Raw genomic sequence first — 21,605 nt, forward strand, 5'->3', positions numbered from 1 at the left:
ATTTTATTTATTTTTTACACATTGAAATTTGCATGCAGCACTCAACTAGACAAGATCAAGGTCCGATCCCCTAGAAATTCACATGGGCATGCGAAGTGGCCCATCCGTAGTATAGGTGCCATCATTAACGTACGCCTAAGTGTGGTGGCCAAGTTTGGTCGATTTGGACGCTTGTCAAACATCCATCAAAAACAGCAGCGATCCGAACAAATTTTATTTAATCTTGTGTTTTGGGTTTTATGCAAATAAATTGCGTTGGTTTTGTTTTTATTTCTGTTTTTGTTTTGTGTGAGTCTGTCAAGCAATTAATTCAATATTTAATTAGTCAACAATAAATCAATTAGTTAGCCTTACCCCCTCCCACCTCCCCTGCTTTTAAACTGGTTTATTAATGGGCCTGGGCTCAAGTTGACAAACAAAATTTGACGCTTCAAGCAAAACTAAAACAAATTCAATTAATTTTTTGAAATAGTTCAGAAATGTACAATAACAATATGGCATTTAGGCATGCCAGTCAATCAGCTCACTGCCCCCGCTCTGTTGTGCTAACCCCCCCGCCTTGTCCACACATGTTGAGGCAGCTTCTTCGGCGTCTCGTCAGATAAAATGCTTAATTGATTGTTCGGTGCCATTTGTCTGCTGGCTCTATCTGAGGCCAAGTGAAGCCCATCCATTTTGTCATATGGCAGTTGACACGCCCCCCCTCCCCACCCCTATTCTACCCTTCTACCTACCCTGCTCATACACTTTGCTTAAATTAAATGCGTAGTTTCTCGCGCTTTTTAATTTATTTCAAATTTCAAATCGCTTTAAACGTTTTCAATGATCCGAACAGCGCTTTGATTTCAGCGCTCCTTAAGGGAGTGCTGTGCAGGGAGGTGGTTTTGGGGGGAATGGGGCTGAAGTCTCAGTTAGGTGCTATAAATAAACAGATATTCATTTGAGATATTCGGCTGCGTAGCTTGGAAGCTGCTGTGTTTGTTTAAGCGGATTTTAATTGCTGTCAAAACCAATGGGTTCTAATCAATCTGAAACGTAACTGACGTTGGCAATATTAAATTACACAAATTTTGTTTAAAAATAAATACTTATGTTTTGTGCTGAAGAATGACTAAGCTATGAACAAGCAAAACATAATGGATAAGGCTATTAAATCTTGTAGATTCGAAGTAGAGAAGTATTTTTTAACTCAAGACTGCCAGTGCTTAAACATCGAGTGTCTAATTAGCGTGCTAGATTTTATTAATTTGGCTATCTGAAAGTTGATTTGAGTATTTTGTACACCAGATCTCTGATAACATATGTTCTAGTTTTTCTAGCTTGATTTTTAGTAGGGTTCGTTAAGCGCTTTTTGATATCGATTTAACGGCTCTCGACTTTGCCGGTGTGAATTTCATTTACAAACAAGAGTGCTCCAGTCAAAAGAGTTCGACTAGAAGATGCCCTCTTGTCAAATATATACCTATCAAAAATCAATATTTACGCCTAAACGGATCCTTATGAATTTTTTTACAATTGATCAATTTAATGGACATGGCATGTTTCTATAAAAACTTGATCAGCATTTAGTATACGATAAGTTTTAAGTACAATTGAAATGTATATTAAATGTAGTAGCTCCTGTACAAACAGACAGATGGACATGGCTAGATCGACTCGGCTCAGGAAAATGTGTATTTCTGCCCTGGAATTGTACAACTCACTGATGCCACTTTCTATCCAATTTTAGTACAGGGTACAGGGTACAGGTTACAGGGTATAGAGAAGGCAAACTCAATATTCAGTTCTATTTTTCACTCTCTGGCATTTTGGCGTTTCGTTTTCGTTTCTGTAATTTGGCGTGTCAGTTTGCTCAACTTCCTCGGTGTTCATGGCAGAGCACGTTGCTCAGTTTTCATTTTGCCGCTTTTGGCACCCACATTTCGTTGCAGTATGATAAACAAGAAAACAGAAACTTCCGTGACGGACCAAAATAGAAGCCCATGCCAAAAACAACAACAACAATGTGGCATCACGTGCCGATGTTGTTGACGAAGTGTCTCGTCAAAATAAAAGAGCCCAAAGAGTTTGCGAGCTGTCGCTTTTGGCCTGGCAGTCTCTTCATAAATGCCAAGTCAACTTTCAACTTTGGAGAAATCAATGCGCGCGCAGCACGTGGCAAGGACAATGACAACAACAGCAGCTACGGCAACTGGCGAGTTGCTCTCTCTCTCTCTCGCTCTTTCTCTCTTTCGCTCTCTGTGTGGCTCCGTCTGGTCTGTGCGCCGTCAGCCACTGGCGTGTCCTGCCTGCGTCCTCGTTATTGCCATTGCCTTTGCCTTGCTTGCTGCTGGCTGTTGCCTCGTCGCACGTTTCACTCGCCACACCAGAAACACAATTGAAAAGCAATTACAAAAAAAGTGCCACTCGATTTATGGATATCAATTCACACAACCATAATAGGAGCCAATCTGTACAGGGACACGGCGCAAGGACATAAACTGCCTAACGCGCAAAACCAGCAACAACAACAACAACGACTCGGACAACAACAACTCGGACAACAGCAATTCGAACAACAATAAAAACAACGACAACTATCGAATATGGTTAACTCTGGCGGCTGCCTATAAACGTCGCGTCGCATTGAGTCGCATTGTGATTGCCAAGGCTGCTGCAAGGCAGGCAACGTGGAGTCATCATCCGAGTCCGATTCCGAGTCCGAGTTCGCGTCTCCGTTGCCGTTGTCACTGCCATTGCCATCGCAGCAGCAGCGCCGCCTCACGTTTTGTTGCTCGTTGCAACTAGTGCAGAATCTCAAGTGAGTCGCTGGCTGGGTGGTTACCTGGTTTGTGTGTGTTTATTTTATTATTTTTCTTGTGCACTGAACCCCTTTAAAATGGCTAAAAGGGTATCATGAAGTTGTGCAAATATATGTAACGTGCAGAGCAAAGCAACGTTGACCCAATCCACACTTGTATTATTGATCAGCATCAACAGCCCAGTTGATATATAGACATGTTCGTCTGGCTGACCCTCAGTGTGTCCGTCTCTTTGTCTGTATGAACCAGTCAAGTTTAGTGACTATCAGAGCTAAAGATTGATAATAAGGTTTGATTAATATATTTACATTTTCGTTAACAAAATATATATGAAAATCGATTATCGATCAAAATCGAAATGAGCAACAACAGCTATCCAATTCGGTACGAATGTACTTTGGCATAACATGGGTAAACTGTTTATTTATTGACACTTCAGGATATCTTCTCGTCGAGCTGCTTCGACTAGAGAATTCTTACATATATATATATATAATTTTTTTTTTGGCAACTTGCTCAATGTCAGGGCGAACACAAATTCGAGCTGTTGCTTTGCAGCAAAAAATGCAGTTGATCTGTCTGATTGGGTTTTTTTTCAGGGCTTCCCCAATTCTTGCAATAAATGTTTACATTTTCATACCCTCAGATTTATTATATTCTTTATTATTTATTCGTTTTAATTGTAGTTTAATTTCTTTTAATTGAATGTTACTTATTAAGTTATTTTTAAAGATTGCAGACTGTATTCAGTCAACATTAAATAAATAAAAGAATAGCCAAGTGCTTGGGACATATGAAGTATGGCAATAAATCACAAATCAATTAGTCTGCACAATTGTAAAGTGCAGGCAGAACAAATTGCTAATGGCTGCTTGAATAATAAGCACATTCAATGTGCACTTTGCAATTTGCAATTGACACATACATATGCATATTTATGAATGTATTAACATGTATTAACACTTATTACAATTACAGAAAGGTCGCACAGAGTGTGGGCGATATCATCGAACAATTGAACGTATTCGTGCAGCATCAGGATGCCGACGAGGCCCAGAGCCTACAGGCGCCCGATGGCATCAATCTCAACTCGCATCTTGATGTCTTCTATGCGATACTGCGACAGGTGAGTGTTAACTGGTTAATTCGTGTAAATAAAGACGAACGACCAATGTCAACACCTCCCACAGTTCCCTCTTCCTCTAACACTTGCCTTGGGGCGTATACTTATTATTTATATACCATTTCTAATGGATTTGCATATATGCATTTAATTTATATTAAGTATACGTGCCCTAGGCCCTGGCTTTGACTTAGGCTTTGGCTTAGTGGTCAGCGTGTGTACTTGGATAGGGGAGATAAGGGAGATAAGGGGGAATAAGGGGTGCTTGTAAACTTGCTGGTGGCGCTAAGCCAAGACTAAACAATGCCAAGGCGGACATTGCACGCGAACTGGGATAAATGTCAACTGGCAAATAAGCAGAAACGGTTAACGAGCGGTCAGTCTGAGAATTTTCATAATAGTAATCATATCTAATATAAATATCTGAATATCTCAAAATAATCTTGGAAAATAGTTAATACAATATAAAATATAGTTGAATTTTATTGCAGTAGTTTTTAAAAGAGTTGAAATATATATCTATTAATTTAGTTAGATCTCTGACATAAATAAACAGTGTGTTTTAAGCCCAGGAAAAGAGTTTTTCCTAAATTTGGGAATTTGAATTGAATTTGGGAATTTGAATTGAATTTGAAGCTGGGGAAAGTCTATATTTATTGATTGCACTAAGAGTATAGCGATAACATGTTCCAAGTCTCTAGTTGTATAAATCCAACTTTGATCACTTCCCGCATATATTCGGTGACTTACATTCTCAATTGTAAATCTTTCTCACTCTGCGCACCAGGTGGCCGACAAGCCACAGGAGGGGCCCTTCCTCAGCATATTGCAACATCTGCTGCGCATCGATTCGAAGGATCCGTTAAGCGATGTCATCTGGGACACCGCCGAGCGGCTGGTGCATCGCGCATCGTTGCTCGAAGCTCCCGAGGGTGCAGAGCGTCTGCTGCGCCATCAGACCTCTCAGAAGTTCACCTGCGCCAACTGTCGAGCCGGCGATGCCAGCAGTCCCACAAGGAAGCCCTCACAGCCGCATGCGCTGGCGGCGAAGCCACCGCCACCGCCACCGCCAGCCGCACCACCTGCACCACCAGCACCGCCGCCGCCACCCGTATCGTTTACAGTTAATGGCGCCGCGTTACCGCCACCACCACCGCCGCCGCCGGTGGGGAATGGAAATGCCCTACCCCCGCCTCCGCCACCACCCTCGGCGATGCGTTCAGTGACGCCACTGCCAGAGTCGGTGACGACTGTGCTGCTGCCACAGCAGAATACGCCAATGCCGACGACCAAGATGAAGTCAGTCAACTGGGGCACAATATCCGACAACAAGGTGGTGGGCAAAGATAACCTATGGAACCAGGTGGCCAACAACCATCGCGACGAAGAAAAATGGTTCGATTTCAGCAAGATGGAGGAACTCTTCCGCCAGCAGCCAACCAGCAGCGAGGGATCACCCAAGCCAACTACAAAGATCGGCAGGGATACGTTGGATCGGAAGGTCAAGAAGGAGAACACAGAGATCACGCTGCTCGATGGCAAGCGAAGCCTGAATGTTAACATCTTTTTGAAGCAGTTCCGCAACAGCAACGAGGGCATCATTCAACTGATCCGGCAAGGTGCACACAAGGAGATTCGCGCCGAGCGGCTACTCGGATTGCTCAATATTTTGCCCGAATCAAATGAGTTAAACATGCTGAAGAGCTTCAATGGGGATCGGACGCGTTTGGGCAGTGCGGAGCAGTTTCTGCTCCAATTGCTCGAGGTGCCCAAGTGAGTTCCTAGTTCGTAAAACTCAAAATCAAAACAGCATATTTACTTCCTTCTCTCTCTCTCTCTCTCTCTCTCTATCTCTATCTCTCTCTCTCTCTATCTCTATCTCTCTCTCTCTCTCTCTCTCTATCTCTATCTCTCTCTCTCTCTCTCTTCCCCACACAGCTACAAACTGCGCATTGAGAGCATGCTCCTCAAAGAGGAATTTCCCACAAATATGGCCTACCTGGAACCCTGCATCAATGCAATACTCTATGCCGGCGACAACCTGATTAGCAACACGGACTTGCATGAGGTCCTCTACATGATCGTCTATGCCGGCAATTTCCTCAACTCCGGTGGCTATGCGAAAAAAGCGGCTGGCGTCACGCTCGCCTCGCTGCACAAGCTCACGGAAATCAGGGCCAACAAGCCAGGCATGAATCTCATACACTTTGTTGCCATCCAGGCGGAGTGCAGGGATCCCAAACTGTTACAGTTCCCAGCACAGCTGACTATGCTTGAAAATGCCAGCAAGTAAGTATCAAAAAGTTGAATCAATTCTTGAGATTTTTTTTAAATTGGAAGAAGTCTTCTTAAAACTGCCTTTAGCGTTGCAGAACCGAAAGGAAGTTTATTTAAATAATCTTTATTTATAATTACAAACATACTATAAATTTGCATCACAAGTTTAAGATTAGTTTCACATCAGTGTATTAAAGTTATATACATAACTAATGAGGATACAGCATAGAATATTATATTACAGACTCCAGTCCTTCTGTCCTTCTGAATTATTAGTTTACAAACCAATCGATTCTTTCAATGGAACATATATTAGTGATATGGTAGTTTGCTGATGATAACTTTTCTATAGCTGTTATAATCTCTGAGATCAGCCTGTACATGCAGACGGACAAAAGAACATGGCTAAATCGATGTGCTGAGTTATATTTTATGTTGCCTATTTTCAACTTATGTTCAGTAAATCAGTCAGTCACAGCTAAGTTGATCGGATGACTTTACTAAAGCCACAATAGCAATTCAAATGCTATTAAGACTCACACATATTCCTTTCTTCGCAGAATCAACTCGGAGCAAATAAATAGCGAGATTGGCACCCTGGCAACTCGCATCAGGGGGATCACATTACAAATTGAGAAGCCCGCCACGGATGTGGATATAAAGCAGCAGATGTCGGAGTTTCTGCTGGCCGCCGCTTCGGATGTGGCTGTGCTGCAGTCGGGCATGAAACAGGTGGATTCGCTGCGACTGAAGTTGGCCGAGTTCTTTTGCGAGGATGCAGCGATCTTCAAGCTGGAGGAGTGCTTCAAGGTCTTTCACATTTTCTGTGACAATTTCAAGCAGGCAATCAAGGAGAACGAATACCGTGTGCAACAGGAGAAAAAGGCCGAGAAGCGAAACAAGGAGCAATTGGCCAGGAAATCAAAGCAAAGTGCGTGTACGCAGTGCGAAACCAATGCAATCTTGTTATCATCTCCTTTTCTTTGCTAACCTTTTGCAGTGGGCCAAGCAGGCACGCCCGTCTCCGATTCGGATTCATTTCTGGGCGATTCGCTGTTCGATCCGCGGGCTAGTCCTGCTTTGAGTCGACGCCACCTGGGCTCTGGCGAGATCAGCAATGGCTTCATACGCAACGAGCAGGAGTACAGCGGCTCGCCAGACATCACGCCAAATGGTAGTGTGCGTCAGCAGTCCAAACCCTTCCTGGCTGGCAAGGATGAACTGATGGTGCTTCTACTCAGCCCTGGCGGCCCCTACGAGAAACAGGTCAAAGGCCCCTACGGCAGCCTCGGTAAGTATCTTCTCCTCGATCATCTTTATTCCTTTCTCTCTTGCTGATTCTGACTCTCATTGACCCTCTTCCCTCTACAGATCGGTCTTGGGCGCCTCGTCGCAGACGTCCGGGCCTGTCTAGCATTGACTTTGGCGTCGATCGTGAACGGACCACCTCGCCAGCTCCGATGCTGCATCTGCAAAAGGGACCGGATCGCCTACAATCGCCACTAGCCAGCAGTGGCGCAACCACACCCACATCTCAGGCCAGTACGCCCATCAGCAATGGGCCAACGAATCTCCAGCAGCAGCAGCAACAGCAAATGTCCGCAGCGCCCAAGGATGGGAATCCGAGGTTAGACTTTTCAGACTTTTACACTTTTCCAAATCCCTTTCAGAACTAAACCCGAAACTAATAATAATAATGGAAATAATGGCTTTCTAAGGCCAATTGCTTTTGGTTCTTTGATCTAAATCAACTTAAATCTTTCTTAAACATTCTGTAAAAGTCCTAATTAAAGTATAAATATGAAATGAAAATAACTCAATAATTGATTTACAGCTTATCGCCTGAACGGCGCAGGAACATCGAAACTTGGCTGCAGTTCAACGGCAAGGAGGAGAAACCGAACGAAGAATCCAAGCGGAAACGTCGCCTGGCAAATGAGAATCGGCGATCGCTCGAAAACGAAACTGGTAAGCATTTTATGCAGCTGGACGCGTGCACACTCCATTCTATATAGCTAATCCAAATCTCTCTATATGTCACGTAGAAAACGAACGAAAACTGGATCCATTGCCAGAGGAAAAGATAATGACAACAACAACAACAACGACGGCAACAACGCCAACGACGATTACTAATCCGACAACTAACAACCAAAGGAACGTGGAGCAGTCCAGCAAATATCAGCGAGTCTATGCCGACTGGAAGCCGTCCAAGACACTGGAGAACACAGATGTCGTGGGCAACATCCAGGCCATACAAGATGCCACATCAACAGCAGCAGCAGCCGCAGCCGCACAGCCTGCTCAACCACATCTGACCACCGCGGAGGAGCTGCGTCAGTATCGGCGTCAGCGATCGCAGGAGCCGACCCAAAGTGTTAGTCCATTGCAATCGATTGCCGAGGAGGATCGTCGCAAGGTCATCATACAAAAGCTGGGCGAGGGCGATGGCAGCACCGATCGACTGAAGATCTATGTCCGACGGCCCTCCAACATGGACTTGCAGCCTGGCGCAGAGCTCAGGCGAAGCGTGGAGAAGGACACCTTTGCCAGTCTGCTGGATCATCACAAGAGTCACAACGAGGCAACGCCAAATGCGCCATCCGCTTCCTCCAAGGAAATCGATGCGGACAATATTGAGACACCGCCGGTGACACGACGCATCATCGCAACGCCAAATACGACAGTGGTAACTGTTAGCCTGACAGACAAGCCAAAGCGAACGCCGGAGGAGAAGAGCAACGTGGTCAGCACTACTGCAGTTGGAGTAGGAGGAACAGCAGATGCCAAGGAGCATGATGCACCCGGTCACTTTATTCGCAATACGATGGCTCGACGGACGCTGCGACACAAGCCACGGGCACCCACAGACTACAGCAGCGGCAACGAGGAGCTCATCACTCCTACTCAGGAAATCAAGCAGTCAGCTAGCGCCAGTGAAATACTACGCCAGCCCAAGGATGAGCCGCAACAGCCGGCAGAGAAGACGCGCACCATAACCAAACTGGAGAAAGTGGGTCGGCACATTAGCTCAATCAACCAGGAGGATGTGCGTGAGGCCATACGGAATCTGAAGTCCCCGACAGACACACCAGACCGTCCTTGGAGTCCGCCTCGCGATCTGACGCCCAACAAACTGAAGCTTAGCGCAAGCGGCCATCACGAGCTCAACGACGAGGGCTTCGAGGAGACGCAGAGTCTCGTCTCGGACACACCGTCGCATGGCAAGGGCGAGAGCACTAATTCCTCTTGCAACGAGGCTAATGAGGCGCCGACGCTCCAACGCTCCCGCCCGCTGGCCAAGCAGAGGACCAGCACCACCAGCATCAGTGCGATGGGCAGCCGTCTTTCGGATCGACTGCAGCAGGCGCGATTACGTGGCAGCTCAAGCAACCGGTCACAAAACCAAAACCAAATCAACACAGTAACACAACCAACAAATCCCAGTGCAGCGCAGCCCAAGCGCAGTCTCTCCGCAAGCCGGCCGTTGCGCATGCCCAATGGCAATCCAATGCAGAGTGCCACGTCCACGATAACACGCTCCTCATCTACATCAGCAGCAGCGGGTGTGCGACGTTCGCCCTATGAGCCGCCCCATTTTGCGCCCAAGCAGCGCGACGTGGAGCGCAGCAGTTCGCGGAATAGTTTACGTTCCTCCTCCTCCATAAATAGTGGCGCCTCCACACAGACAGTGGTGCGTCGGCTGCCCTCCGTGCAGCGTACAGCCACCGTCTCTGTCGATTCATCGCCCAGCAAGAGGCCGTTGGCAGCTCAGAATACATCACGCACAGCAGCCAACAACGGACGTGGTGTGCCCGCCAGTCGCAGTAGTAGCAGCGGCTCCAGCGTCGGACCCAGTGTTATACTTGTGCGCAGCAAGCTAGCAGGAGGCGCGCAGCGCAATGGTCAATCTCAGCCGTTGGGCAACAGCACCAGTTTCAAGGAGAATCAGACAGCACAAGCTGGTTCAGCAGGTGCCTCCAGACTGACAGCGGCGCGTAGTGTGATGCTGGTGAAGAATGCGATTAATCAGCAGGCCAACAAGAGCAGCAATCACAATAACAACAACAGCAGCAGCAACAACAACAGTAATCAGCAGCAGCGCCAACGTTCAGTTAGCAGCTTTATGCGTCCAACGGCCAGCAGTGCCACCAAGCGGCAGAAATAGGCGAAGTGGTAGAGGAAGAGAAACAGGCAACGTCCAAGTTAACGTCCCAAGTTTACAAACTCACACACACACACACACATATGAAAATACAAATCGAGAAATATGCATCTAATCAAAGCCGTCCAAAAAAGCAAACGACATCAAAACAGTCAACAAAAAAAAGACACAAAAAGCAAGAATAAACATTTCGAATTTCTAGGCAGGATTTTGCACAAACTATATTCCATATAATTGTTACACAAGTCGCACAAAAGCCACAGTTTTTAGCTCCCAGCGTTATTTATGAGCAATCGATATACACAATGTAGCCATCTAGTTTAGAGTGGGTCCAATCATTTGGGGATCCGATGATACCCAGCACATTCCAAAGTAATACTACACATATTGAAATATTCCAGAAGGTAAGCCAGCCCCGAGAAACAGAGGTGCGTTGTGGTTTCGTCACAAATGTGTTTCAAATGCGAAAGGTTTTCTTCTTATGCGCTTTTCATCGTTTCCAAGGACCTCTTACTTTCTAATTGTTGAGCAAAAGACAAATACTGTTAAAGTTCTTAATCATATATGTATTTGAAACAAAAAAAAATTTAAGTAAAATACTAGATTGTAAAACTACTCAACTCTAACTTAGCATTAAACACAAAAAAAAAAAAAAAAAATAAGCTAATGTTAAAGTCTTTTCCATATTAACATTAACAACTAGTTTTAGACATTATTCGATTATACATGTGTAGGAAAGTTCTTTTTATAGAAGCGCGTTATTTACAATTGAATAGTTGAAAACAAAAAATCATAATTGATATATGTATTGATATTGATACTGATGAACAAATGACAACTACAATTCTTAAACAAACAAAAAATCAAGCTTTAAAAATGCATAATAAATAAAATACAATAATAAAAGTAAAATAAAATGCGTACGATTTAATTGAATTCGTTATGAAAGTCGACTTTTGCCAGTGTTATCTTTTAGCCGGTATTGGCCATTACCCATGTTGTAGGATGCACATAATTATCCTTGTCAAACCATTCCTTATGGTTCTCCAAGTAGCTGAAAGCAATAATGAAAATTATTATTATTATCAGCAAGAAAATAGCATTGACTGCAATTTGACTTACTTGATGAAGGACTCGAGATGTGGGAGCAAATCTTCGAGCTTCTCATTTGATATAGGCAAATCATTGAGATATTCGGGCAACATAACTGCAGAAGCCACATAATTATGCAATTTGTTTGAGCAGAGAAGGAAGAGCTAAAACTTACCCAGCAAGCGTGCCAAATGTGGTGCTCCAAATACCATGGACTTCTCCGGCGGAGACTCGGCGGACAGGAGACTCCAGCTAAATGTCTCGCAGAGAAATCCGCGCATTTCCATGGGAAGCTTATAGGCAGCAGTGTACGGTGATGTGCGCTGATCGTAAGCGTGTGCTATATTATTATTATTCTTCGAAATGTAAAAAAGACACTTTTGTAGTTGCTTTTCGAATTCAATGTCGCCCAAAATTGCATCATCCACGCCATTGGTGGCATGCAAATCATCCATATCATCGTCTTGTACGATGCGCAAATTTTCACCGTTGGGATTTATGAATTCATAAGATTTATTCAATCCAGTGCCACGGCTGTTATTCATGTTGTCCACAAAAAGGTAGCGCAATACATGGCCCTTTTCCTCTTGGTAAAGCAGATCATCCAGATGAAACTCAAAGTAGAGACGCAGCCCGTCGACGACTTCCTTGAGCATGCAGACGCTACAAGATAACACAGACTGTATGACTCTACAACCGACAGATTTATAATTATACTGAGTACTCACTTGGACATTACACGATCGTATTCACGCTCCATGCGCGCATTGCGGCTCTGTGTGTTGCGCGCTCGCGAACTGTCCTGCTTAATGCTGATGGCCAGCTCGACGGCTCGCTGCTTGACGAAATTCTCCAATATGGCGACGATAGGCATGCGGGAGGGCAGGTTGTGCTGCTTCTCGAACTTTGTGATCATGTTGTAGTCGTATTCCATGTACTCACGCAAACGTTCGCTCAGACGCAACACCACGCGATCCTCCATGTGCATGTGGCTCTCTGCATTAACTACGCCCTTGCTTTTCGGTGTGCTGTGCATGGTAAGCCGAGACCTTTTCGGTTCAGGCTCACTGTTCGTTTCTGTAAGGTTTTTGCGACTGCCACTGTTATTTCGCGACCGACTGCCGCTATCATCCCGCGATAGGCTGCCTTTCTTCTGCTGCATCGGCAGTTCGGGATCCGGTGTTGAGGGCAGCTGTGCTTGGAATATGTCTAGGGGATCAGCTGACAGCTCATCTGCATAAACTCCGCCGCGAGTCATGCGTTTCTTCTTCGCAGCTGGTACCGTCGGCGTCTTTGTATCTTTGTACGAGTAGCCGCCGCTTCTGCAAAAATGTAAACAAATCATTTACACACTCACTCACACACACTTGCACACACACTTGCACACACACTTACTTTTGTAGTTGGGCTGCTTCTGCCAGCTCTCGTTGCAATTTGCGATTTTCTTCGTTGTCTTTTAACAGACTCGTGGCGCGCACATTTCGATCCCACGATGAGTTCCAACCTTGAAAATGTATTTTGTAGTCAAAGTAGCACCAATTCGTGGCGTCCTTTCGCTCGTAAACGGCCAAAACCTAAAGTGAAAAACAGATTTTACGCTGTGAAAATTCGCAAGAACCAAACTCGTTTGCGGCATTTGTATCTTTGACATTTTCTGTGTGTGTTGTGTGTGCATGTGTGTGGTAGCTTTGGTTACCTTGCTGTCGTACAAGACTCTCGCCTTCGATTTGTCCGGCTCGTAGCACAGGACCTTCTCGCCCCTATTGAAAATCTGTAGCTCGTTTTCACGTGTCGTCATAACTTTAGCATGAATGGCGACCACAATTAACCGATGCCTTTTATATTATTATTTATATTTAACATTCGTCGAGACGCTCACGTTGTTGTCTCTGTTTGACATTCACACAAAATACGTTCACCCCAGGGCTGCAAATGTTATGCTAGAGAATAAGCTCGACTAGTTCATTTTGCTTGTTGTTTGTTTATTTGTATATGCTCTTTGCATAGTGTTGTTGCGTTTTATATGAACGACATCAGCAGTATCAACTGTATATTATTATTATTTAATAGTTATTTATTCATTATAAATTACACAAATTGATGGCATGTTGTATGCGAATACTGTGATTGGCATTCACCGATAGCTATTTGTAATCGACAACGATTGTTGTGGCGCAATTTGAAAACATACTGTTGCTAAGGAGAAAAACCAAAACAAAGAATTTTATAAGAAATCATCTGTTCATTTTCTACACATCTCAGAAGCAAGACTTATTAAAATGGCAACTGCATCAGCATCCAATTGGCTACATGTGGACATCGGCGACGAATCGCCGCAAGTCCTTTCAACTTTATCCAGCTGTTTGACGCTCAGTGACGTCCAATGTGATGGATACGTGCGGCTCCTGGCGGTGGACATCTCCTTGGAGGAGGATGATGAGATCAGTGCTAAGCTGAAAGTGTTTCGCGGACTGAAACTAAAGCAGGAGCAATCACTGCCCGGTATTCCAACTGCCATTGAGAGCCTCTATGTAGACGAATCAGAGCCAAAGACGCCGGGTAGATTTTAAATTCTAGTTACACATTTATTATATTTTTCATTTATCTTTCTCCATGCTGCAGTAATTGCAGTGGCCATCGCAGAATCCGTTCTGTTTTATAGGCATTTCAAGCCATACTTTAAGTTTACCATACCCGCCTTGGATGCCGAAGAATTGGAATTGGAACTGTGGCGCAAACTGCCCGTTATGAAACCGGAAACGCACCAGGAACTGCTGCAGTTGCTCAAGGATGTTGATCATGCCAAATTGTCACGTAAAACCCAACGCCTGCTGCAGCTGCCAGAGCAAGAGAGAGCCGTAAACTTAATCTAATATACACATTTTATTTATTCATTATTATCCATGATTCCTTTATAGTCTTTCATCAGCACTCACAAGGATTCGCCCGTGGGCCGCATCGGCAATATTGTGGCCATGTGTTGTCTAAGGCGGGTGTCCAGCAATGTCAATCCCCCCTCGCACTTGGTGCTGGCCGTAGACACCGGTCGCGTATTTGTTCTGGAGCCGCAGGGCTTCAATTTGATCTACCAGGCGAAAACGTGCAGCTATGAGGCAGCTGTTCCAAGCCTAATATCCGTGCACGGGACTTATGAGACGGATTTTTGCATTGTGATTGGCACGCGCAATGGCGGCGTCTATTTGTTGCGCAAGTCCAGCAGCGAGGGACAGGAGATCATTAAGCTGTCGACACCGCTAACGGGTCTGATACTGCTGCCCGTTGACCAGACAATCGTTATTACCTCCATGGAGCCACGCTATCTGTGCTACTCGAAGCGAGGCAAGCTGCTCTACCAGGTGCAACTGGATGCGGCGCCCGTCTGCATTTTGCCGCTGACGCTTACGCATCTGGGCATCACACTGGTGGCCGTGGCAATGCAGGGCGGCCGAGTGAGTTTCTTTCTGCAACGCCATGTTGTGGATGAGTTTATGATGTCGCAGACGGTGGCAGCCATGCTATACGGTCGCATGGGTATGGAGGATCATGTCTTGACGCTGATTACGCAAACAGGCGAGATAAATTTTAAGATTCTGCGACGCGTCACACATTTTGAGCCCGACAACAAAGTGCTGGCCTTGACCAGCAAAGGCTCAACAAAGTCGCACCCAATTGTCGACTCCTCCATATTAGACAAGTCCAAGAAGAGCTCGATATTTGTGGAGCAGGCGGCGCGCGAAAAGCACCAGGCGAAATGCAAGTTGAATGTTTATCTACAAAACGAAGCTACTTCTAATGCTGTGTTCGTTTTTCTATGCAGCCAGCTATGGCAGCTTTCAGGTGGAGCTGTGGCGTTTGCGGCACACTGCTGCACGTGCCACCTTAGATGCCATTAACTCCTCGGAGAGCACTATTTCAGGTGATCTGACGCATGCGCCTGTCAAGCTTTCGGCAGAGGTTTGCGGCAGCGGACCCGCTTTTCGGCTTTACCTCACCGTTCAGAATCTGTCCACATTTAAGATGGCCTCGAATTTGGTGGTGCTGCTGCACGCAGATCGACGTCACTACACCATTCAGCAGTCCGTGGCAAGACTGCCCAGCGTTCTGCCTGGGATACCGCTGCGCGTCGACTTTGAGGTTGTTGCCGTGCTGGATGCTGTGGATAAACTGCCACCGGCCAGTCTCACACCGGACAATTCCCAGATACGGGTGATGCTGCTGAAGACAGGACAGACCAAGCCGCTCATTGCAGCGGTTGTGGCCATGCCGCAATCGGAGGCAGCGTTTTAAAAGTGCTTCGCGATTAATTAGCTACTGTTTGTTGTTTTAGGTAAGATTTAATGTTTATTGTGCATTCACATGTATAATATAGCTAGAGCCTTGCTTTTAGCATTTAGGCGTATTTGGGCGCATATTTCTCGTAGACCTTGATGTATGCTTCCTTGGCGGCATCCTTGGACAAGCCCTTGTGTGAGCTCCATGCCTCGTACATGGCCTTCTTCTTCAGATCCAGCAAGCCGGGCTTCTCAATGTTGACATCGCCAACGGTGGCCTGCTTGAAGAGACCGTAGAACTCGAGGAACTCGGCATCTGTTGGCTTCTTGCTGAAGTTCTTGGCGAGTTCGCTTGCTTGCTCAAAGTTGACCATGTTGCTTGGCTAGAGTACGATACTGAGTGTGGCTAAATGTTATCCAGCTAGCTTCTATTTATAGTAATCCATTTTGGAACAATCGTGTAATTTAATTAAATTTAAATTGTGCGCCAGGCTCATGCTAATTTTAGTAGTTTACCTATCAGTATGTGCCGCTTTGGAGATTCTTAATTAATATTCTGAATAGCTACCGTAATAGATAAGAACTGTTGCCTGGTCTGCGATTGTTGCAAACACCGTGAATCATTTAGACTTTAAGCAAGGGGTGACGTGGCAGTGAATTGGGCACCACCGTAATCACCAGAACCACCAAAACTCATTAATCAAGTCATCGAGTTTATCTTTAGCACCTGACGGGATTGAATTGTTTTTTCTTTTTTTTCAAACACTCACTAAATATTCATGCTAATCTTATCGTTTAAGTGCATAAAGCGCCTGCCCATATTCATATCAATATATAGGTATATGCTTCGCTCAATGATTGCGAATACATAGTAATATTACTTTTGACACACTGCAAGTCAAAACTTTCCAAAATCAGATAAGCAAAACTCGTATGAGTTCAATACAAAATTATGGTCTGCTACCCAACAGCACTCACCGTGGTGCTTATCAGCATAGGATTTAAATAGAATGATATATGTATTTGGTGTGTGTTGTGTTTTATCAGAAACGGGAAAGGGAGCGGGAATGGGAATGGAAAACAAATCAAACCAAAAACGCAGTCTCCTCCATGATAAGATTAACCAAAAACAACGGCTGATTTTGTTTGGCGCCTGATATATATATAACTAAGCAATGTATGAGCTCTCCCAATTTGTGTTCGTTAGCCAGACATAATAAACCAATAAAACACAAACATGTTGACTGTAAGTAGAAATATTAATTAACGATATAATTTGAATATAACCGAAATAACTTTTTTCGAATTCTAATTGTTTGCAGTTTGAGGAAATCGTTGAGAAGGCAAAGAACTTCACCAAGACTGTCAGCAAGGAGGACTTCTTGGAGTTCTACGGCTACTACAAGCAGGCCACAGTTGGTGACTGCAACATCGAGGTGCCCACGGATGCAGAAAAGAAGGCTCGCTACGATGCCTGGAAGAGCAAGGCTGGACTTACCGCCGAGGATGCCAAGAAGCACTACATCGAGGTGTACAAGAAATACGCCGCCAAATACCAGTAGAATGTGCATTTAGAAAAGTTTGCGTGTCGATTTTTGGGAACTTGTCACACAAAAATATTTTTGTCGCAATTCCCGTTGTTGAATAATGTATTTATTCTATTTATGTATTTGTTAAAGTTAATAAACCCGTAAGCATTTAAAAATATCAACTCACTTATTTTTACAAACACGAAGTTCGATTTAATTTCAAATTCTAAGCGATCTAAATTACGCTCCTTTTGAAATAAATGCTTTACCGTTTCTTTGAAAACAGTTTAAGCTTGACTACAAAAAAGTTATATGCGTATTTATTGATGCAGTTGGGAATACTAGAATAAATGAATACAGTCTATAAGTTGTATATAATTTGGCGATAACCGGATAATCCTATTACCGATCCGTTAGTATCGAAGGGAGCTTTAAAAATGCCACGTCGATATGATGTAACTTTCCTAGGAAAAGAGACTTATTGTCTGAAGATGAATAATAATAAAATGGAAGAATTTGAACAAGGAGTTTTTGAAGACAATTGAACTTTAAGCAAAATTAAATTATCTGAATTAAATGAACTCAAAATCAATGCTCTGAAACCTTTCTGTGGATTGATCAATGTTCCAAATATAAATTTTAAATAAAATTAAGTTGAAGGACATTATTAATCTAGACTCTGGCTGTAGGAAATTGAACTCGGACTTTAGATATTTAGAATGAAGAACGGGTAAAACTTTATACACGACAAATCGCAATTGATTGGTGATGATTTGAATCATACATCGAAATTAATTTAGTGGTGACTGTACATTGAGAGATTGTCACGATTAACCTGCTATATATTTCGATCTAACGGTATATACATACATATATGAAATATATTCTAGGTAATCTTATCAATTGATCGCATAAGGTTCTTATTCATCTATATATTAACACACATTTATTTTTTTCGACGAAATGCATGTGTAAACTTTCTAATATCTGATAAGCTACCATAAAAATAATCGGCTATATGAAATCATATATAATGATGATATAATAATATATATATTTTTGTATTTTTTTTATGCAGTTAAATAGTGTATAAATGATTTCACGTTTGCGATTAGTTTGATGTATGCTATGATTCAGGAGTATATCGTTTATTGGAAAGGGGTATGGGAACTACTCGTTGTCAGTCCGAGGCATGATAAGATTAAGCGACAGCACCTATTTTGTTGCAGTTGGCTTATGGTACTATATAAATAATCGATTGTATGAAATTGTACATTTCATTTTCGTTCGCCAAGCGTACCAAACCACCAATATACCAATATGCTGAACGTAAGTAGAAATATTAAATAGTCCAGCAACTCGGATAGGCTAATTTCACTCGATTCTTGTTCGCTGCAGTTTGAGGAAATCGTTGAGAAGGCTAAGAAGCTCGACATAACCATCACCAAGGAGGATGTTTTGGAATTCTACGGCTACTACAAGCAGGCCACAGTTGGTGACTGCAACATCGAGGAGCCCGAGGATCCGGAGAAGAAGGCCCGCTACAATGCCTGGAAGAGTAAGGCTGGCCTGACCATCGAGGATGCCAAGAAGCACTATATCGAGGTGTACAAGAAATATGTGACCAAAGAATAATCAATAAACATATATTTACCTACGTATCTTATATATTTTCTTAAATTATTTATCCCATTAGCAATAACAAATAATAGTCGATTTCTATTTGAACCTAGAATTTGGAGACAAATTAAAATGCAGTAAGCTTAAGCAGATACTTCTTAATGAGAGAGGAAACACAGCTGCTGTGTTTATTTTATTCCCATAATAAAGGCTTAAAAATGGATAGTGAAATGTTTCCAATAATAATAATAATATGTATTATATTTAAGGTAACATAGCCATTTCTGTCTGATCGTTAAATTATTTGCTAACTAGATTCTTCGCATAAATATCTCTAAATATATTATTGAGATAAGTGCTATTATTGGGATAATTAGTAGCAAAATTGAGTTGATATATTTTGCTTATCAGTAGCCAGAGAACAATAAAAATTATTTAATTGTTCTCTGGCCAATCACTTCAGCACTAAATTTAGAAACACCTAAAAGTATACCACGATTAAGTGCCAGTAACGTTTTTAAAGCTTTAAAAAGGTAAGTATTCAAGACATATTCTGGGAATACGTTTATTAAATACCTTATACTTTCTGTGCAAATAGTAATCTCATATTTAATCCATTTTTTGAGATCGCGTCATTAATACCTTTGAACATCTTAATCAAACTTGCCAGCCATGTTGAAATTTGACTGCAGATGCCGCCTTCAGCATAATAATAATTGTTCAAATTTTACATTTTTTAAGGATCTCTCTTTTGGGGAGTGTGTTTGCATAAGAAAGTTGGAATTATAAAATGAATAATGCTCTGGTTAAGCTAGCAAGTTGCTCTATTGAATATAGAATGCAGCTCAATTTGGGATCAGCAAACAAAGTCCATAGAACTGTCTAGGCGAAATTCAGTTGCCAATAATTATATGGCCTGTTAGTCAGTGCAATTAAACCGTGTATCGCTAAGTGATCAACTTCTGTTTGCGTGGTGAGTGGACTTACACTTTGCACTAAGGTAAAGATTCGTGTTGCTACTGCAATCTTAATCAGCATTTGGAGCCACACCCACTTCAATCCTCAGTGCACAAAAATAGTGTATCCGCCTCGAGAGTGATAAAGAGTTCCCAGGCAACCGATTTGTCAGTAAACTTTAAACTTTATAAAGCTCGCGGAATTGCGATAATGGACGCTACACAGTTCCATAGACGATGAAAGCTTTGGCGCACACAATGATCGTGAGTCGCGAAAAGACTTAAATTGAATGTGCAATTGAGACTCGGATTCAGACAGTGTCGAGTTCTCTTACCGCCCAGACATCAAATCCAGCGTAAGTGCGTCCGACCGATCGGCGAACAGCGACAAATATGGCATGTTACAAGTGTCTCACTATCTTTAAATTAACAAACACAAATCTGTGTTATATATACACAACAAGAATATACATAGTTGCATACATAAAAAGATCCAAATCAAAAGCTCGTGCAGATAACGGCAAAGTGTTTTTGGCCAGCAAACCCAAATACGTTCGATTAATGAGTATGTTTGGCACGTATACGGCCCACGCCCAAAATGCCGTATTTGTGACGGGAATCGTGTGACTCGCTGATTCGCCAATCTGCTCCGATTCATCATAGGCCGCCACGCAATCTGTTAAATACTTTTGTATCTCTTGCTACTGCATACGCAGCCTCATAATTTTCATTAATAAGTTTCTATTTTTATTGTGCGGATGCCGGTGTTGTTGTTCATGCCGCTTTGGTGAAAGTTTATCTCTGCGGCGCCTCCAGAATTGTTGCGAGCCGAAATGTTCTCAAATCGTGTGTTGTGTGCCAAAGTTCACCAAGCCAGACACTTTGGCCGCAGCACATTTGACCCCAAATGAACAGTTATTTGTAGCAGTAACTAAGTGGATAGTTTTTTGTTATGTCATTTACATCACCAGATTGTATATTGTTATATAGCCTCATCATTCTTTCAATCTAAGTTGCTCCATAATTTAATCGAAGCCCATATTTCTTATTTACAGATTAAAATCTAAACACAAAATGGCCCTCACCGAGGTAAGTGGCAGGAAACTCCCCATCGATTATATTGATATTTCTAATTTATGATTAGCTCAAAACTTATCAGTTGCTTTTAATCTGGTGATAATCAAATAATGTTTAATATTGTTTGTTTGCGGTTACAGCAATTCAATGCCGCCGCCGAGAAGGTGAAGTCTCTGACTAAGCGTCCCAGCGATGATGAGTTCCTCGAGCTGTACGGTCTCTTCAAGCAGGCCACCGTCGGCGATAATGAGACCAGCAAGCCCGGCATGCTCGATCTGAAGGGCAAGGCCAAGTGGGAGGCATGGAACAAGCAGAAGGGCAAGGCCACCGACGAGGCACAGAAGGAGTACGTCGCCTTTGTTGAGGGTCTCGTTGCCAAGTATGCCTAAATTCGCGCTGCGCTCATATTCAAAGTAAACTAAATTGATTTTAAACAAAAAATACCAGAGAGACTAAAGCTATTTATATACATAAATACATATGTAGTAGAAAGTAGGGCCAACCAAAAAAAAATAAAAACAAAATATCTTCCTAATGTCTAATAAAATTTGATTGTAATCTTTTGTAAGCTGAACCTCGCCACACACCCAGTAATCTTTCAGGTAATGTTTTATTACGTTTGTTGTGTGAACCTGGTCACCTTTACGGCTCGACTTGGAATTTGAGTAAATGGCTCAACTTATTTGCAAGGCAA

At 43.2% G+C, this 21,605-nt stretch overlaps 7 protein-coding genes across 8 annotated transcripts in view; 5 read left to right on the forward strand and 2 right to left on the reverse strand.

The window, feature by feature from the left end:
• LOC6556567 (formin-J) overlaps positions 1-10,451 on the forward strand; it is a 34,809-nt gene extending 24,358 nt beyond the window's left edge. Inside the window, exons 5-12 of the mRNA XM_001985375.3 lie at positions 3,780-3,927; positions 4,712-5,697; positions 5,863-6,213; positions 6,762-7,132; positions 7,202-7,492; positions 7,573-7,828; positions 8,036-8,169; positions 8,247-10,451. Coding sequence (XP_001985411.1) covers positions 3,780-3,927; positions 4,712-5,697; positions 5,863-6,213; positions 6,762-7,132; positions 7,202-7,492; positions 7,573-7,828; positions 8,036-8,169; positions 8,247-10,369 — 4,660 coding nt within the window. The 3' untranslated portion in view covers positions 10,370-10,451. The remainder of the gene's footprint in view (positions 1-3,779; positions 3,928-4,711; positions 5,698-5,862; positions 6,214-6,761; positions 7,133-7,201; positions 7,493-7,572; positions 7,829-8,035; positions 8,170-8,246) is intronic.
• A 605-nt stretch (positions 10,452-11,056) lies between these two features.
• LOC6556607 (protein male-specific lethal-3) lies at positions 11,057-13,325 on the reverse strand. Its single transcript, XM_001985374.3, has 6 exons — positions 13,155-13,325; positions 12,854-13,032; positions 12,187-12,780; positions 11,634-12,121; positions 11,489-11,573; positions 11,057-11,420 (listed from the first exon to the last, which is right to left on the reverse strand). Exons 1-6 carry the CDS (start codon positions 13,254-13,256, stop codon positions 11,339-11,341), a joined length of 1,530 nt encoding a protein of 509 aa, XP_001985410.1. The 5' UTR covers positions 13,257-13,325; the 3' UTR covers positions 11,057-11,338.
• A 391-nt stretch (positions 13,326-13,716) lies between these two features.
• Positions 13,717-16,231, forward strand: LOC6556601 (Bardet-Biedl syndrome 1 protein homolog). Of its 2 annotated transcripts, none has more exons than XM_001985373.2 (5): positions 13,717-14,017; positions 14,081-14,316; positions 14,377-15,211; positions 15,276-15,785; positions 15,846-16,231. In XM_001985373.2, exons 1-4 carry the CDS (start codon positions 13,738-13,740, stop codon positions 15,743-15,745), a joined length of 1,821 nt encoding a protein of 606 aa, XP_001985409.1. In that variant the 5' UTR covers positions 13,717-13,737; the 3' UTR covers positions 15,746-15,785; positions 15,846-16,231. The 2 variants fall into 2 exon arrangements, with proteins under 2 accessions (XP_001985409.1, XP_043071363.1); XM_043215428.1 differs by having other exon boundaries at positions 15,853-16,231.
• Positions 15,811-16,154, reverse strand: LOC6557186 (acyl-CoA-binding protein). The gene has a single exon (XM_001985372.2). The coding sequence runs from the start codon at positions 16,101-16,103 to the stop codon at positions 15,849-15,851; it is 255 nt and encodes an 84-aa protein (XP_001985408.1). The 5' UTR covers positions 16,104-16,154; the 3' UTR covers positions 15,811-15,848.
• Positions 16,232-16,824: 593 nt separating the features above from the next.
• On the forward strand, positions 16,825-17,333 carry LOC6557571 (acyl-CoA-binding protein). The gene is made up of 2 exons (XM_001985371.3): positions 16,825-16,975; positions 17,052-17,333. Exons 1-2 carry the CDS (start codon positions 16,967-16,969, stop codon positions 17,289-17,291), a joined length of 249 nt encoding a protein of 82 aa, XP_001985407.1. The 5' UTR covers positions 16,825-16,966; the 3' UTR covers positions 17,292-17,333.
• A 1,192-nt stretch (positions 17,334-18,525) lies between these two features.
• LOC6557510 (acyl-CoA-binding protein) lies at positions 18,526-18,924 on the forward strand. The gene is made up of 2 exons (XM_001985370.2): positions 18,526-18,587; positions 18,657-18,924. The coding sequence occupies exons 1-2, from the start codon at positions 18,579-18,581 to the stop codon at positions 18,891-18,893; spliced, it is 246 nt and encodes an 81-aa protein (XP_001985406.1). The 5' UTR covers positions 18,526-18,578; the 3' UTR covers positions 18,894-18,924.
• A 1,228-nt stretch (positions 18,925-20,152) lies between these two features.
• Positions 20,153-21,485, forward strand: LOC6557553 (acyl-CoA-binding protein homolog). The gene is made up of 3 exons (XM_001985369.3): positions 20,153-20,190; positions 20,890-20,923; positions 21,052-21,485. The coding sequence occupies exons 2-3, from the start codon at positions 20,909-20,911 to the stop codon at positions 21,298-21,300; spliced, it is 264 nt and encodes an 87-aa protein (XP_001985405.1). The 5' UTR covers positions 20,153-20,190; positions 20,890-20,908; the 3' UTR covers positions 21,301-21,485.
• The last annotated feature ends 120 nt before the right edge of the window (positions 21,486-21,605 follow it).

This window comes from Drosophila grimshawi, unplaced genomic scaffold, assembly GCF_018153295.1.
Source record: "Drosophila grimshawi isolate 15287-2541.00 unplaced genomic scaffold, ASM1815329v1 contig_44, whole genome shotgun sequence".
Taxonomy (NCBI): domain Eukaryota; kingdom Metazoa; phylum Arthropoda; class Insecta; order Diptera; family Drosophilidae; genus Drosophila; species Drosophila grimshawi.